Consider the following 17,533-nt stretch of genomic DNA (forward strand, 5'->3'; position numbering starts at 1 on the left):
TGCTGAGGACTGAGTGTTCAAACTGGATTTTATACCTCGACCACCACTTCTATTTCCTATCCGGATCCGATTACTATTCATTCTACGACACCTGTCTTCGGTTGTGTTAGTGTGGAAAGCACTTGATATACTGACTGATCCTCCAAGCTCAAAGATCAAAGCTCAAAGGTCAGGGATCCTGAGCCTGAACTATGGATTTTGTATCCTTGGCAAGCATGTACTGACTCGTTTCTCAGTGCGCACCAAAGACTCTTCACCTCTCCAAGTACTTTTAAAGAAAACAAAGTCAAAGTCTTATTCGGATTCCAGAACAATTTTTAGTATCAAAATTGAGTTGACCACACCTGTGCGCTAGAACATTTCAATCACACAAGCTTGAATGGCTCGCAGGCCGGAACCGACTTCAGGTATGCTATTCATTATGCTGGTAGTCATCAGGTACGCATGCTTTTTTCTGATGATCGAGTTAGTCTGCGTCCTCGTTCCGAAGTGACATCGCACCATTTTACCACTTGCCTTCCACCTCCATTACTGCTTTCAAGCACCATGCGCCTGACACAGATCTCATAACTAAGCTGGAATTTTGTTTTAAAATCCTATCCACGTTTAAGTATTCTTAGAACCTTCGACGATAGACGCACATCAATAGCATGAGTGCATAATATTATTGACACCACGAAGTTGAGCACCCTCTGTACCGAAATACATGGCCAAGTTACTCCAGTTTATATATTTGCCTACTACGCTCTTATAGTGTTTTTGCTTTCGTCGATTTGCCTCTACGCCCTCGGATGGCCCTCACGTACATTCTCCAGGGCCAGCCTCTCCACACTATGTGAGGTGACATCTCCAGCTTGAGACTAGGCTTTCCCTCCTGCCTCGAACCTCTCGCATTGACTCGTTTGTTTGTATGTTGTAAGGTTTCCCGCGTTATGTGTCGTCATCTTCCTCCAGTACTCTCTTTACTATGTCCTCTTTGTACGTTGGTACTCACTTTGTTTTTGCGATATATTGCAGTAATGCTTTTAAGTGATCACTCTTCGTCGTGAGTTCTTCCAGGTTTAGGCTACGCTTGCCTATCTCGTTCTTGTCGCTGGTGCCAATATCCTTTGCATTCAAATACAAAGTGTTTTACGGTCTCTACCGCTGTCTGTCTATTAATGCTCATTATTTTCCATATGCAACAATTATGTCTACCAGGATGTTATCGTCATCAACATCATTATTTCTATCGTTCTGAACATCCTCCACACTTCCATGGTTGCCTACGCCGTTGACCTCTCCAAAATCTAAGCCTACTGGCTGTCTTTTTAGTCTCACAGGGGAGGTCAAATTGGACTATCCTTTAAAGTTTTCAAACCTCCAACTGCGATTACTTTCTGAGGCTATTTAGAAATTTCCCACGCCTCTGATGGCCAGAATCGTGTCCACTCTGACCTGAGTAACGCACCAAAAATGAGAAATGTAATTGAGAGCAACGAATTCAACGAAATGGATACAATATTGCGAAGTAATAAGGCTACATGAGTGCGTGCAGAACAAATGAAGAGGGCTACCAAAACGCTCGCGTCTCGAATGACCCTCCCGGGTATCGAAAGGGAGAGAGATGTGAATCCGAATACGAAGGGGTTAAGTTAAGCGATAGCGGTTGATAATTTCTCTAAAGAGCGAGGGCGACAAGGCCGGCGGCAACGAGACCGACAAAGGCGTTTGCGCCGTGGATATGGGAGGCACCGGAGGTGTTGGTGGAAGGAGAGCTGTTGGGACTCGATCCTGAGGTAGTGGGCGAGGTGGAAGTCGCGGACGATGAGGATGCGGTAGAGGAGCTGGTAGCGCTGGTACTCGAGGCTGCACTCGAAGTCAAGGTGACTCCCTGGGCAAATCCATCAGCGAGGATTGGATGGTGTAGTTAATAAGATGAACGTACCACTTTGAGGCAGACGCCTTGAGAAAAGCTGAGGGCATCCTGTAGATCCTGGCCTGTGCAAGACGACATGACACATGTAGTTGTGCTGTCGACAAACTTGCTGCTCGTGCAGAGACAATGGTTGTCAGTGGGGGAGCATCCGTCATAGTCGGCGTTCAGTGCACAAGGTACAGCGCAGTCTGGTAATATAAGTCAGACTTTTTATGAGACTGACACAAAATATACTTACTAGGAAGACCGCTCTGACGAGAGAATACGTTGGAGTTGAGGGCAGTGGCGGATGCCGTAGCAGCGGCGCCAAAAAGAATAGCAAAGGTAGAGAATTGCATGGTAGTTTTTTTAGTAAAAGAGGTAGAGAGTGAATGAGTGTCTCGAAAAATAAAACGAAGGTGTAGAGGGCGAAACTCGGGAGATGAGTTGGAGAATGCTAGCGTTAGGCTGACAGGCTTTATACAACGGCCAGCAGACGGCCAGTAGTACGGTTTAGAAGCCACGCGTACCTGATCATGGGAATAATTTGATAGAATTACAATGATGATTCGCGACTATTGCTCCCTCGATAAAGAAAGAAAAGAGTATAGAACAATGGCATATTGAGGAAATTTAACAGGATAATGGGAAGCGCATTCTGAGCACAAAGGCACAAACGATTGTCCTAATTCAGAGGCATTGTTATTTATAGCTGCCATCATTCACATGGATTGATCAATTTGATGGTATGTGTGATTTGTTTGTACACCTTGGAAAGCAAACAAAGCGGCGGACTCCGAAAATACTAGCAGCATCAAGCCACCTGAACCTTACTTTGTTTACACAACAGATCTAGGCCAAACAAACAGTGCGATTTCACGACTTTGCTCACCGACACCGACATCCTCAAGCATGGTATGTGAATTCTTGGCCCTGTGTTGTCCGACGAGCTCACAAATGTCTGCATTCCGCTTATCCAGGCCCCCACTGAGACAAAGAAAAAGGTTCGTCCCCATTGTCCCCGGAACACAGTCAAAAACAGGACCGACAACTTATCGCAATCCCGTTCATAGACAGGAGGAAAGACCCGCTCGGCCCTCCAGGATGTCGTGACCCGCGAGTACACCATCCACCTGCACAAGCGCGTGCACGGCCGCTCCTTCAAAAAGCGCGCCCCCTGGGCCGTTAAATCCGTCATCGACTTCGCCCAGAAGACCATGGGCACTTCCGATGTCCGTCTCGACCCCAAGCTCAACCAGGCTGTTTGGGCCCAGGGTATCAAGACTGTTCCCCACCGTATCCGTGTGAAGCTTGAGCGTGCGTTTATGGCTGCTTTCTGTTGTGTGGAGTTGGAGGATTTATCTGGACTATGCCCTTTTTTCCAGGAAAACGTAATGACGACGAGGGTGCTAAGGAGAAGCTCTATACATACGTCTCCCACGTCCCTGTTCTCTCATTCAAGGTGCGTGGCATATTTGTTGTTCCTCCTTCAAATGTTAATTCTGTTGTAACTAGGGACTCCAAACAGTGGTTGTCGATGCGGAGTAATTTGTCGGTTACATCCCAGTCATTCTCCTGTCTTATACTTCCCCTTCACGCATGCAATCCATACGCTTTTCTCATGTGCAGCCATCATTTTATGCCTATGCGAATTGAAAAAATTTCACCTATGAAAATTCTAATTTACTCATAGGGCATACGCAGACCTGAATCCATACCCGCAAGATCAACATCTGAACCATTTCGCAATCCAAGGTCGCAACATATCTTCAGCAAACTGAATGGATCTCGGGTTTATCTTCTCCTTGTTCCTTCTCAACCTTTCGTATCACCACCCTCCGGTGAAGCCTACGCAGTTCAGACGAGCCTCACATTTAGCGTTATCATTTTGGAGGCAAGATCACGTATCTCTTCATGAAGATGTATGAAGTGCTTGATGTTCCTGTTATCATTTTCTTTGTCATATACAGTTGTTGTCGGGAAGTGCAGATAACGGGACCTTGAAGAAATCAATATCGATGGTGCCAACGCTGATTCATTCACTAACTATGGCATCTTCTTTGCCTGTGACATACGCTGGCACTGGATCAAAGTCCAATTTGTTAGAAAATCTTGATTTTGCAGGTGCAAGTGGTTGCACTTTGTAGGTCCTCACAGCCAAACAAATTTGACTGCAGCGTAGATGATGCAAATTATGTTTCGGTACACTACACTGATTATTTACTCTATAGAATGCTCTTCGAACACAAGTCGGCTAGAATTCAACTAACTACCAATAACAATAACATCTGCCAGTCCGTTGGAGAAGAGAAAGAAAAAGAGGAGATATGAGGGATAAGAAGGGCCATAGAGAAAAGGAAAATTTTGAAGAGTAAGTCCCTAGTCAGTCCGAACAGGTCAATATTGGTTTTTGACGTCTTGGAACCGGCATCGGCAATGTGTGACTATCCCGCAAATCCACGTCGTGAGATCGATATCTTCTGCCCTTTTTCGGTGGGCAGTGAGCGATGAAGGCATGAAGGATTGAATATGAATGTTCGAAGGCTGGGTTGGGTGATAGGACTGCTGAGCGACAACCCTTTCCATACCATACATGCGAAAAAGGCTGCAAAGATCCCAAGATTGGGAATGACCATACCAAGCGCTTTTCAATCCCTTCCTCGCCATAGACCTAGTTTTAGCCCTCAACGCTGTCCCTACGGCACCCAATAAACGTTAGGAGCAACTCCGTCCCAAATTGCATACTCCCCTAAAAGGTATGATTAATCGACGGATTGCTTGTCCTTTCTGAATTCTTCTCTTGTAACAGTTGTAGGTTTCGAGCGCTTGTAAGTCGTTCTATTAGTGCATCCGCATGTTTCGTGCAATGCCGGACCAGTCGTCTTTGCTGCTTCCAATGCCTCCAATTTACTCTCCCCGCCCTTCGACTTACACTCCTTCATCCCAAATACTCTACCATCCTCTTTCTTTCCATGTCCCGAGCCGCAGATCCCAATCCCAATATTATGCAAACAAAGTCCAAAATACAAGCTCAAGGTAAGCCAAACTACAGCACCATCGACCGGTCGTGTCTCACGAGCACGGCATCAGCGCGTCTTGATTTGTTCGGCATAGCTTCCCAGATGGGATCGACATCTGGTCCTTCGAGATCACCAGCACCATCCCAGCCCCAACACCATACTGTGAGTTGAGGGAGAGTAGAGAGATTAGATTAGTCGGTAGTTGTGGAGTGGACTACGAAATTAGATACATACCATGAGAAGGACCGGGGACAAAGCCTAAAGGTTCGCTCTCTTCCTCGGTGAAGAGTCTGTCGTGAGGTCCGAACCATGTCCTATCCTGAGGATCTGTTCGCGGGTCGTCGGGCAGACCTCCTAAACGAGTGTATCCACGAATAGCTGTAAGGTTACGGCGTGAAGGGTGAATGATATCATATACGCGCTAAAATGATAAGAAGCAATGGTGAACACATCAGCTCAGAAGAGGTAAAAAATGAAGGGAAATAAATGCATACAGAATCATAAGCAAGCTTGACGCGGGGCACCATCATAATTCGTCCATAGCCAGCCTCCCAATAGTCATTGCAGATCAAACTGCACTCACTAGCACTACATTCGCCTTCCGCAATCCGTGCCATGCGGAAGCGGACGTGAGGAGGGGTGTAGAACGGTGCCGGATCGAGCACCGCGATTCCATTCCAACAGCTCTGCACCTGTATAGGCAGATGTCTCTGCCATCGCTGGCTCGACTCCAAATGGTGGAAAATCCGTTCAAAAGGCGCATTCTCCAGCGCCGTGCCGTTGATGTCTCGCGCGACCCAGTTGTCATAGAAGACCGGCGCGGCAATCTCGTCGTGGTACATGTAGTCGGCGGCGCAGGTGATACCCGCGTTGTTCCTACGCGACTGCCAGATAAGCTCGAGGAGGTCGTCGACGCAGGGGAGGATGTCGTTCATGAAAATGATTGAGTCAAAGTACTCGCCCTCGCTGTCTCGCAGCTCGTGTAATGGGACAAAGGCTGAGTTGCGCACCTCAGCGAGGTACTCGATACGATGGTTGAACGCGCCACGCGTGCGCATTGAGGTGCGAATCATGACACGCATACCGACGCTCCGCGTCAGTGCGTCAAAGATTCTCAGCAGCGCCTTGGTCTGGTCAGACGAGCCGTTCTCGTAGATCGAGACAAAGACGTTGTGATACCCCAGTATAGCGGCGACACGGAAGAGGGTTGCGAAGAGGTCTGGGATGACATCGAAGGAATTGTAGAGGTTGATGGCGAAGAAGTATTTATGCTCGCTGGCCTGCAGGTCGCGTCTAACGGTCGCTCCATGGTCGAGTTCGCCAGCAGAACCACCGAGCAGGCCAGACAGCCAGGAGCTGGAGGTGGGCGGGTTGTGCCCTATGAGTGGAGAATAGCGCTCCAGCGCCTGCTGTGCGTAGAGCGGCTGTGAGTTTCGTGTACATTCTTTGGTGTAGTGCGGCGAGAGCGTAGTGAGCAGCTCGAGGACCCGTGCGCGCTGGTCGAGCGTTGGGAGCTGGATGGGCTGCCGACTCTGCTGGCGGCTTTTGGATGGTATATGCCCGCTGCGCCATACGGGCGTTGTTGACTATCCGAGCCACAGAAACGTTTCGTTAGACAACCATGCAAGAAAGTGCAAAGCACGTACAGTCGTCCAGGGCAGCAGCCTAGAGAAGAGGAAACCAAAGAGAATGCCGATGGCAAGTGCGACGGGGGTGGGTATCTTGCGCAACTGTGTGGATACTACCCCGCCGCTCCTCATCGTCGCCTTGGACAGCCGTCGCTGCGAGGACTGGAAGTCGGCCATACGATACGCTGTGCTGGACAGTGTGGAGGTATTAGTCTGAGAATTTCCTGATGAACGCCGCTCGGCAACCCCTGAATGTGAGCGGGACTTGAATTTTTTCATTTGCATTCATGATAGACTCCATTCAACGTTTAACCCCTTTTACTTTTCTTTCATCTCTCCGAGTCCAAGTTGTGTGTTTATATATTTCTGTATCTTGGTCAAACACTCTGACTCCCCCCTTCGTGAAACACACGATTCAAATGTTAAAATGTTAGTTGTTGTTAGATACTAAGTTGCCATTTCCGATTTCGTCAATCCGTTCAGACTATGTATATTATAGAATACAGCATATTCGCTGCAGAAATCATTTTACATCTGTTTCTGCTCAACTTGCGTATGTTAAAGGCACAAGTAACAGATATAATCAAACAGTGGCTACATCATGCAATTGTTGGTGTCTTTTGAGCCTCAATCAAGTCTTTTCAAGCTCGCTCGAAAGCTTCCTAGGTATATTTCTAATTTGTCTGGATATCGAAAAGACACTGTCGCTTTAATTATAGTGCTTTGCATTTGTAGCCAATCTGGGTAAATGGATTCTAAAATCAAACGTTTGGATTTAGCACTCAGTGCACAAAAGTATAATAAAAGAGGGATGACATACTATGCGCGGGCAACATGCAACAAACTTCTTTTGTAATGAGCAATTAGCAATGCCAGAGGTGCATCCGACTTCATGAATGAGAAGTTAGCACCTGGCTGGGGTTAGACAAATGGATATTCACCTCCGGTGGGTCCGGCAGGACCAATTCCGTCTAAAATGGCAGCACAGCATGAGAGGCATTCTTGCGGCGCCGCAGCAACGTGCACATATGCAGAGAAAAACGGAAGAGCTGCAATAGCGAGAGCAAGGGTAGAGGTGAATTTCATTTCGGGGAAGTAGAACAAATACAAATGGTATGTAGACCCTAGCGTCGACTGGATTTTATACCTCGACGACATAGATTATGGCATTACTATCTCCTATCCAGATCTGATTGGTATTATAATTTAGTAGCTCACATTCGGCCTGTCACTGAGATTGTTCTGTTCGGTTGTGTTAGTTTGTGTCTGTTCTCTTCGGTTGTGTTAGTACAAGATGACGTAGTACGGGTGTTCAACCAAGCGCTGGCAGGACATCCGCGTTCAACGTTCTACCCCTACACTTTTCTTTCATCTTTCCATGACGAAAATCAGAGAATGTTTCAAGTTGTGCGTTCATATAGTCCTGCATATTGGGTAAACACTGTGACTCCCTTCTTCGCGAATCACTCGATTTACATGTCTACATCAGTAAAATGATAAGAGTCATATTTGAGAAATTCGACCGATAGGTCATTCAGTAACCATATGTGTTATTATAAAATAAATACAGTGTCTTCGCTGCATAAATCATTGTCCTTCTGTATTTTGCTAACTTGCATAGTATGTTGAAGGCAAAAGGAGCAGAGGTAATCCAATCTACGGAAACAATGATGATATAATTTACAGTGTCTTTTGAGCCTCAACCAAAATCTTTTCAAGCTCGCTTGAAAGTTTCCCGTGTATATAATTCTACTTGTCGGGCGATCGAAAAGACAAAAAAGACAATGTTGCTTTAATTATAGCATAACTTGGCATTGGGTGCCAATATGGGTAAAAGGATTCTACAATCAAACGGTTGGATTCAACGCTTGCACAAAAGTATAATGAAGGAGGGATGACTTACAATGCCCGAACAGCATGAAGGGATCTTGCCCAGTGGTCTGCAATCAACATTGGTGGAGGTGCATCCGACTTTATGAATGAGACGTTAGTATTTGGTTAGGGTTAGATAACTGGATACTGACTTGCGGTGGGTCCAGACGGAGTGATTCCATTGAAAATGCCATCACAGCATGTGCGATGACCGTTACATGCTTCCGGGGCCGCAGCGACATACGCGGAGAAAATCGGAAGAGCTGCAATAGCGAGAGCGACGGTAGAGGTGAATTTCATTTTGGGGAGGTAGAGAACAGGTATGTAAACTTGGTAGCGTCGACTGGATTTTATACCGCGACGATATGTAGATTATGGCATTACTATTTCCTATCCGGATCTGATTGGTATTCAGCGTACATTCGGCCTGTCACTGAGATTGTTCTCTTCGGTTGTGCCATTAGTGTAAGGTGACGTAGTCTAACTCCTATGTGTAGTACAGGTACTTGCAGGGTACTTGTGTACTTATTTTCCTTAACCGATTTATATCAACGACGGAATATGTGGGTAAGTGGTATTCGGCTTGAGGAATTTGGAGTAAAGATCATCAGTCTATGAAATTTAAGTTGGCCACTATGGCGGCGCTAGAACCCTACTAGTAGAACTCACTATCACAAAAACTTGGATCGAGAGTCAAATGGCTCGCAAGCCACAATGATTTCCACCGAAGTCCGAGTTCCCGATGCTTGCATCTCAAGCCACTGCTGGCTCCAGGATTAAATCTGAATAAATGAACCTTCCTTCCGCAAGCATAAATCAGGACGAGTATAAACGGGTAGGTAAAGAGCGCACATGTGAGGGACCACTGTGAAGCGCCCGGCCGTTGAACAATTTTTTGTTACTGGCATCTTTCGGACTTTAAATATTGTAATTTAGTTCACGGTGGTCCCCGATTGAAAGAGCCTTTGAATTGCCGCCCGACAAAGGCCGAAATCGAACATTGAAGACATAACAAACCTTTGCGTTTGCCTTGCTCCAATCTACTTCCCTTTGCCTAGTATTACGCTCCATTTTATTTTCAGTCTCAGTTACATAGCTGCGCGTGAATTCAGTCCGACCTTCAAGTTCCCGATCTGCTTAGTACTTATTATGGATAGTAAAAACGGCGATTTTTGGCGACAACCGCTTTGTTATAATCAGGCTTGCAACATTTCAGAAATTTACAAAATCAGATCCTGTATTATTCCAGGCCTCCATCCGCTTTGTTTCACCATCGAGAAATATTCCACACAGACTTCTCAAGTGCTCCTCATTTGCAGTTAGAGGCGACACGGGTAAAGTGGTTCTGAAATCAAACATTTGGGCTCAACACTTGTACAGAAATATGACAAAAGAGGAACCACATACAATGCTCTCGCAGCATGCATAAATCTGTCCGGAGAATGGGCAATCAATACCGCCAGCGACGCAGCCAGCTGGACAAGCAAGACGACAGTATTCAGTTATTGTTTCGGGAGAAAAATATATGGACACCCACATCCGGTCGGCCCAGCAGGTTTGACGCCCTGGTAAATGGCATCACAGCATGCGGGCTCGCAGGCTTCCGGGGCCGCAGCTACATATGCAGAGAAGAACGGGAGAGTTGCGACAGCGAGAGCGACGGCAGAAGTGAATTTCATCTTGGGCAGTTAGAGAACAGGTGTGTAGACTTGCTGAGGATTAGAGGTAGCGCCGACTGGCTTTTATGTCTCGACGATATGTAGATTACGGCATTCCTATTTTCTATCTGGGTCCAACTGGTATTCATCGACATCGTTCATTCGGTCTGTCACTGGAGTTCTCTTCGGTTGTGTTAGTATGAGATGACGTAGGCAAGATTCTATATGCTGCCTGAGTGAACGTTGGACTCAGAATCCATATGATGCGTTATACACAGTGGGAATAAAAAACAATATTTATTAATGGACCATTTTCCTTAGCATATGGTGTTGCCACGCAGCAGAAATACCAAAATATTTGCGGCAAATTATGCCGGTAGTTATTTGTCAAAGTCGCCCTAAATCATGATGTAATGAACGGGGCAGAAATTGGGTTGACGACATTCGGATAAGAGCGAGCCTAGAAGCGCCCCATATTTAGTGGTTCCGGCACGCACCATATTCTGGGTAGGGCGGCAAGCCCTATTTTTTGGCGCTTCGGCACGCACCATATTCGCAAGCACCGTATTTCGGCGCTTTGGAGCGCACCATGTTCGGGGTATGGCGGCATGCCGGATATTTCATGCTTCGGCATGCGCCGCGTTCCCGAGCACCATATTTTGGCGCTTAGGCAAGCACAGTATCGCTGCCACCATGTTTTGGTGTTTGGCACACGCCATATTCAGGATATGGCAAGCATCATATTTTAGTGCTTTGGCAAGCACCATATTTCAGTGCTTAGGCTAACAGCTCTTATAAATGTTTTATAAACCATCCTAATATGATGAATTTTAGTACAGCAGATTTTGAAGTGTATCAGACGATAGAGCGAGCAAAGAATTTATTGCAAATAAGCAGTAGAAGAGTATAAACGCGGGCCAGATACATTAAAAAGGTTTAAAGTAAAGCAAAAGAGGACATGTTAGGGGAATAACCCAATAGCCTCACGGAATATCCTGTTCAGTAAAAACAACTAATAAGAAAGACTGCCACCGACGTCAGTGCATACAGTAGCGGCGGCGTATTCAGCCCTTTCTTCCTTCTTCAAGTGGTATGCTTCTGACGGACAGACCTACGCAGAGGCTGATCTAAATGTTAGCAAATATTACTGACCATTAAAACATGATTATACCAAGTTCTCCTTTTCGCCCTCGTTAGGATCCGCAGCCCATCTCTTACGTTTTTTTCCAGCCTTCTCGTCAACCGGTTTTGACAAATTGTCAGCCAAAACACCTCCATTGCGGGCATTTGGGCTGGTGCTGGGTTCCGTAGAAGGGTTTGCAGGATCAGTTTGAGTTTCATTATTGACCGTTGTTGATGAGTTTTTGTTCGGGGTGTTATTGCTTTTTGAGGGGAGATTCTTGTCATCCGTTGAGATTTCAGTAATAGTAGAAAGCTCGCCATACAAATATGCAGACTGTACAATCATCACAAGTATAAGCAGAAGAAAAAAGCGGTTATAGTCAAAATTAAGAGCATACATTGAATGCTGGCTTGCAGGGAGTTTTTCGCTGGAGGCGTGGGGGTTTTGATGTAAGCTGATTTTCCGCCTGCGCCTGCATGGCTTGTAATGAATTACTGCCCCCCGCTGCTTGGAGCGGAGTTTGAGGAATAGGGCATGATGGCTGAGGAGTATGGCACCTCGGTTGTACTTGCTCTATTGGGGCCTAAAAGAAGAAAGAATGTTTAAGCAAAGGGCAATAAATGCAAAGATTAAAAACAATAGAATACTTCAAGATATTGAGGATTTCGCTTTAGAAGTGCTGAAAAAACTTGATGTAGAAAGTTATCCACGGAATTCATCTCATCATTATCGTCAAGATGACCGTGATGCAACTTCCCAAATGATGCACTTTCCCTCCAAATTTTGTCGGCGTCATCGTAGGCACAGTTCATATCTTCCATAATAAGCAGGTTGACAACGTGGGGGACCATGACCATGTTGAAAAATGATTCAGCGTTGAACGCACGACTTTTACGCACAGATTCTGATAAATTTGTGAATTCATCCCAAAACCTATATGCATCCTCTGACGAATATGCTGCCAAAGCGTCCTCTTGTCCAGAGATCTGTTCCACCGGAGATTTGAGTCTGTACAAACCTATGTCAAACGTACTGTCGACGAGCAACTCGGTAACATAGTTTAAATCGCCGTCTACAACAAGCTGAGTCCAATAGCTTGCAATCAGACTACGCACAATAGGACCATAGCTAGCCAATATTTTAGTTACGTAGATAATATATTGGAAGATGCAATGAACGTACTATCCTGCAGATGCCACATTATAACAATACGGCGCTCTCTTGTCTAGTTGATTTAGGAATGATAATTTTGGGGTTTCGCATTTAAGAAGCATTAAGCCCACAAATCTTCGCCATGGCAGAGATGTTTCAAATCTTGCACAATCCGTGCCGGAGCCTTCGAATATCATAGGGAAATTGTGCTTTACGTGAAGCTCAGCGATACGGTTGGCTACCTGGTCATAATCAATCTCGGCCACCGGCCAACCATTGCTGCGTGCAGCATCCAGCGAACTTGTCAGTCTCTCTTTGGATCTGAAATAAAGGTGGCTGCAGAGGAGCTGGCTTTTGAAGGACATATTCTGGGCTGCCTTGAGACGGTTGCGATTGTTGGCAAGGCGAAACTGGGCACGCGCAACGGCATACTCTTTCATTATCATTTTCAAAGAAATATCTATCTCATCTTCAGGCGGGATTGTGTGATGGGGGTCGTCGGATTTAGAACAACCTTGATGAGGGCATGATTTGATAGAAAGGTAATCCAAGCCATCCAATACGATCTAGACCGTTAAGAGGGTCAGCATATACCCAATAGAGACGGTCAACACTGAAACAATCCTGTACCTCATTCTTCTGGAACGTAGCCTTCGGCTGGGACGTAGCCTTCTCCTGGGACGTAGCCTTTGGCTGGGACGTAGCCTTCGACGTAGCGTTCTCCTGGGATGTAGCCTTGGCCTGGGATGTCGTGTTCTCCTCAGAAGTAGCGTCTTCGCTGGGTGGAATAGTCTAAAGGTACGGTGATCTTTCAGTCAAAAAACAGATAGAGTGTGTAGACTTACCGTTGATTGTGATACCTCGTTATTACCGTCATTTTTCTGAGCGCATATCACGAGCACAGGGGTTAGAAATGTAGAAAGATACCGGCACATTTTCGAATGCAAACCTTTGCTTTCTTTTTGGCTAGTTCCTCAGCCTCAAGACTCGCTGCTTCAGCCGAGCGTTTCTGCAAAATGTGAAGTTAGATAAAGTAAACAATATGCCATCCAATTAAACAATACATACCATACGCTTAATCTCATGTATAGATTGCAAAGATTTGACTACTTTGCTCTAGAGTACGTTGAATAAGGCACCTTTTGAGGAAAAAAAAACAAAAATGATAGCACACCTCTTAGAATGTAGTAAATTGTTAGTAGCAAAAAATTAGCATAATAAATAAAAATCATTCGTTACCAACTACGGTACCGTTAAATTTACGCGGCAAAGTAGCTGTGGAAGAGCCAATCTCCTATACAGTAGTCATCAGCGGTGTTTGTATACTGAAGGCATGTATTTCCTACCTTTGATTTCTGAGAATAAAGATGTACAATAAAATGAAGCGCAGCGGTTGGTAAGATACGAGCCATACCTCTTTAGACGTACGCTCTTTTGAAGCGTTGGGGTCAGACTGTGTGGAGGCCTTTAGAGGCTCTGGGGCCGGAGCTCGATTCTCTTTTTCAACTTCCTGAAACTCGGGGTTTAGGCATAAAAATTAAAACATTGGACTTAAAAAAAAACACACACATTGTGAGCTTCAGGCTTGGAAGAACCGGGTTTTCGTCCTGCTTTGGACTTCGCAGTTGGCCAGTGGAACTTGAGAGTGGAAGCTTCTTCTTGCACAGGACTGGGCAAGGCGGTCAAACCAATTGCAGGAAGGGCAGTATTCTTATTCTAGATAGCATTCTGTTAAATTTATAACCCACGGCATAATCATGATGCTTGGTACCTGTATTTCAGAGTTAGAACGAAGCAGCTCTTTGCCTGTATTCTGGATTTTCCCATATAAACATTGAGCAAAGAATGGGAGGCAAAATTATAGAAAATAAAGAGCACCTTGACACCCTTGTTGGCCTTGGCCTTTGCAGTCACTTTTGAATTTAAGACTTTGTCCTCTTCATCGGATTGATCGCTCTCGCTCTCAACAAACTTAAGCTTGCGTGCCTTACGCGTTACAGATCCAGGGGTCTTCATAATCGATCGTGGAGGAGGCTTGGATTTGGGAGTTGATGAAGGGGAGACGTGACGCTCTTTTTGCCGACCGGTCTTTGTGCGAGAATCTTGAGGTTTAGCTGATTCTGCACTGTTGCTGTTCAGCGCGGGTTTTGATGCCTTTTCCTAAGCACACTCCAAGGTCAATTACACCGGCATGCATTAAATTAACGCCAACTTACACGAGTAGTATCTTCTTGATGGTGTTCCTTGGACTTGCCTGCCAAATCCTCGTTGTCGGAGCATTCCTTGTCATTGGAGCATCCCTCGTCATCTTTCGCGTTGTTGAAGACATTATTGAAGTTTTCCTCGTCGTCCAAGCTGCAACTAATATTGTCCATCTCTACTTCAACGGGCCCAGAGTCATTAGCAGCCGTTCCATCGCCAGCTTCATCTCTAAGGACCTCAAGACGAGCGCCCTGAATGGTTGCACACGCCTTAATATATTTCTTGATGGCTTCTCGGTCAGGTTTCTCCTGTGAGTTCTTTTCATCCTCTATATCTTTGGTGGCTGTTGCAGAAAAATGGCTAAGAAACTGTTTCAAAAATTCGTCGATGGGCCAGGCGTGACTATATTCGCGAAAGACCTTGGCATTTTTAATAGCCTGTACTCATTTGGGAGTTAGTAGATTATACGTGCTTAAATAGTTTTTGAGTGAATCACATACGCGTTCTTTTGCACATCTTATCTTGTCTCTTGATTGACGTCTAAACGGTTGGCGAACATCCAGGTACTGGAAGGCAGCTAGCTTGACTATCCGCTGAACACAACGGCATTTTGGTCATCATGGGCGCACGTAACATCTGCATAAGAAGCTCACATTGAGACGCAAGTAATGTTCTTTTGTCAATCCCATGGCAAGCTCGAGGTTAAAGCCACCAAAGGCCTCACCGCATCCTGCCTGGCCAACGGGACAAGGTATTAGCCTATCATTCTCTTGGTCTTTAGCTACCTTGCGTTAGAACATTTAATCCGTCATTTTAAAATCAACACGCACATAATTGATATTTCAGGTCTTTTACAACCTTGTCTTTCTCTGCTAACTCTTTTTCTTTCTGAGCCAATTGCTTAATCAGCTCTTCTCTTGAAAGTAGGTGGGGTTCCGAGGAATTTTCAGCCCCGGAGGGGTTTGCTTTCGAAGAGTTTTCAGGCCCGGTGGAAGGGTTGGGGTTTGCTTTCGAGGAGTTGTCAGGCCTCGCGGCGGAAGGGTCGGGGTTTGCTTTTAGGGGTTTTGCAGGCCTGGCGGCCCTGGACGGGTTTTGATATGCTTTCGATGATTTCGGCGGCATGGAAGCTAGGAGGCGAAAGTAGTCGCTGTGTACTGTTCAGTTGAAGTTTCAGAGGTATATAACAAAGCGTTGGCGGAAAAACTCGGATGCATTGCCCAGCTAAAAGATAATATACGCTAGTCCTTATTTGGTAGCGTTATACGCGGGGGCGCGATGTTTGGGGTATACGCTCACGTGAGGTTGTTCTAAGCGTATACCGGGCGGTTTGCGTCGATTTCAACTTCCAAGTCCCAAAAGCCCAAGTCCTGACAAATACAGCATGTCCTTTAACGTGAGTTATTTCTCCGGAGGCCATTATGTTACCTAAACAACCGATGACTTTGGGCTAAAATTCTATACAGAAACACAACTGCGTCAATTCTGCAGACGGTAAACGTCCCGATGCCCCAGTCGACGTACCACCAGCAAGCCCAGCGTGCATTTGTTGCGTTTTACTTCCGATGGCGGGCCTTTTGAATACGGATTCGGTTGATAGCACCTGCTTGCAGCCAACCAATTCCTCAGATACTACACCCACGGAACCTGCTTACCGCCAGCTGCCCACTGTCGAATGCGTCTGCGGCTGTATATCGCTCCAGCAAACAGCCCACGCTGCGTCCAGCAAACAGCCGCATCAAGTTAAGAAAAAACCAGTCCAATCAATCCCGCTTTGGCATGCCTTTGTGCAGCAGGTACAACCTGCCGTCCCTCCGAAACAGCAAGCAATAGCCTCATGCCAGAATCCTATGAAGGGCGGGGTAAAACGGCAGGATACCCTTATTGTTGAAGACTTGCCTAGAAAGGATATAGGAGGAGAGAAACCCCGTTCTTTAAAGCGTAGCAATACGGAAATCTTCATTTTATAGTACAATAAAGCTTTGGAGCAGAAATAATATACCTACATGCGTTTATGCTACAAATATTATTCCCCGGCTGCTTCAAATTTGAATATCTGCTAAATTGTCAGAAGCACTCAGGTTAGAAAGCAGTGTGGTCATACCAGAAAGAGGTAAAGTCAGCTGGGAAGTAGCCCAGTTGTTGATGGTCACCAGCCGTTGTCGATCTTGTGAATGACTAGTCTTGCAAAGATGATGTTTAGACAGATAGGTCTTAGACCACGCTTTGATATGCTCCTGCTTGATAACAACATTCTTGCCGCGACAAAGAACATGTTGATTGATGTGAAGGCCGGCTTCCCATGCGCAATCCAAAATGAGAACTTCTTCTCCCAGATAATCTATCAACTCGCGAATGAACCAAGCAGTCCATCGGCAGTCAACAGGCGGAAAGTTAAACCAGTGCTCAAGGATGGTCGAACAAAATTGCAGAACACAGGTCTTCGAAACGGTGTTATACTTAAAAGATCGAGGAGCGTAGACGTAAACAGATTCTCTTGGTTGAAACCCGCTGATAAAGGAAGCGGCGTCGAACTCTGCATTTGTTTGTACAGCCAAAACTTCTTCAACCCGTCGAACCAGTCACTAGTCCCTACCACTTTTTATGATAAAACAATAGCAAGTGTTAGCACACTCTTTTTATAACTGTTGATGGTTTTATCACAAAGCAAAATAATGAGAAGACTGGTCTATTTCTCATAAGTTTACTTCGCTTTTTCAAAGCCTTTTTCATTAGATAATACCCTTCTTTCTCATTATCTTTAGGGCGCTTTTTCATTACCTTTTGATTAGATACCAGCCTGGTTATTTGATAAGATTGTTCTACATCAATATATCTTATCTTTGCTTGGTCATTTCTGATGCCATGCCATCAAATCAGGAACACTGTGGGTACTTCTAGGCCATGTCTATCAATCCATCAAAGCTATTATTAAATAAACTTTTCTCTCCTCGGCCCCTTGGTCTATAAATAGTGCTCATCCT

General features: G+C 45.6%; 4 protein-coding genes across 4 annotated transcripts; 1 reads left to right on the forward strand and 3 right to left on the reverse strand.

Annotated features, from left to right (window-relative positions):
• Nucleotides 1-1,660: 1,660 nt before the first annotated feature.
• JR316_0012960 (uncharacterized protein) lies at nt 1,661-2,256 on the reverse strand (the record flags this gene model as incomplete). Its single annotated transcript, XM_047898577.1, has 3 exons — nt 1,661-1,873; nt 1,928-2,106; nt 2,157-2,256. The coding sequence occupies 3 exons, from the start codon at nt 2,254-2,256 to the stop codon at nt 1,661-1,663; spliced, it is 492 nt and encodes a 163-aa protein (XP_047742125.1).
• A 553-nt stretch (nt 2,257-2,809) lies between these two features.
• Nucleotides 2,810-3,445, forward strand: JR316_0012961 (60S ribosomal protein L31; the record flags this gene model as incomplete). Its single annotated transcript, XM_047898578.1, has 5 exons — nt 2,810-2,812; nt 2,878-2,901; nt 2,971-3,214; nt 3,283-3,359; nt 3,413-3,445. The coding sequence occupies 5 exons, from the start codon at nt 2,810-2,812 to the stop codon at nt 3,443-3,445; spliced, it is 381 nt and encodes a 126-aa protein (XP_047742126.1).
• Nucleotides 3,446-4,943: 1,498 nt separating this feature from the next.
• Nucleotides 4,944-6,722, reverse strand: JR316_0012962 (Alpha-1,3-mannosyltransferase CMT1; the record flags this gene model as incomplete). Its single annotated transcript, XM_047898579.1, has 4 exons — nt 4,944-5,077; nt 5,152-5,338; nt 5,412-6,503; nt 6,564-6,722. 4 exons carry the CDS (start codon nt 6,720-6,722, stop codon nt 4,944-4,946), a joined length of 1,572 nt encoding a protein of 523 aa, XP_047742127.1.
• A 4,365-nt stretch (nt 6,723-11,087) lies between these two features.
• On the reverse strand, nt 11,088-17,282 carry JR316_0012963 (uncharacterized protein; the record flags this gene model as incomplete). The annotated part of the gene is made up of 21 exons (XM_047898580.1): nt 11,088-11,186; nt 11,247-11,531; nt 11,596-11,781; nt 11,888-12,326; nt 12,381-12,916; nt 12,981-13,142; nt 13,196-13,231; nt 13,300-13,359; nt 13,419-13,466; nt 13,594-13,644; nt 13,697-13,705; nt 13,765-13,860; nt 13,920-14,066; nt 14,122-14,163; nt 14,229-14,510; nt 14,567-14,989; nt 15,053-15,145; nt 15,206-15,333; nt 15,383-15,706; nt 16,654-17,112; nt 17,258-17,282. The coding sequence occupies 21 exons, from the start codon at nt 17,280-17,282 to the stop codon at nt 11,088-11,090; spliced, it is 3,930 nt and encodes a 1,309-aa protein (XP_047742128.1).
• Between the last annotated feature and the right edge of the window lie 251 nt (nt 17,283-17,533).

This window comes from Psilocybe cubensis, chromosome 13 (genome assembly GCF_017499595.1).
Source record: "Psilocybe cubensis strain MGC-MH-2018 chromosome 13, whole genome shotgun sequence".
Lineage (NCBI taxonomy): Eukaryota > Fungi > Basidiomycota > Agaricomycetes > Agaricales > Agrocybaceae > Psilocybe > Psilocybe cubensis.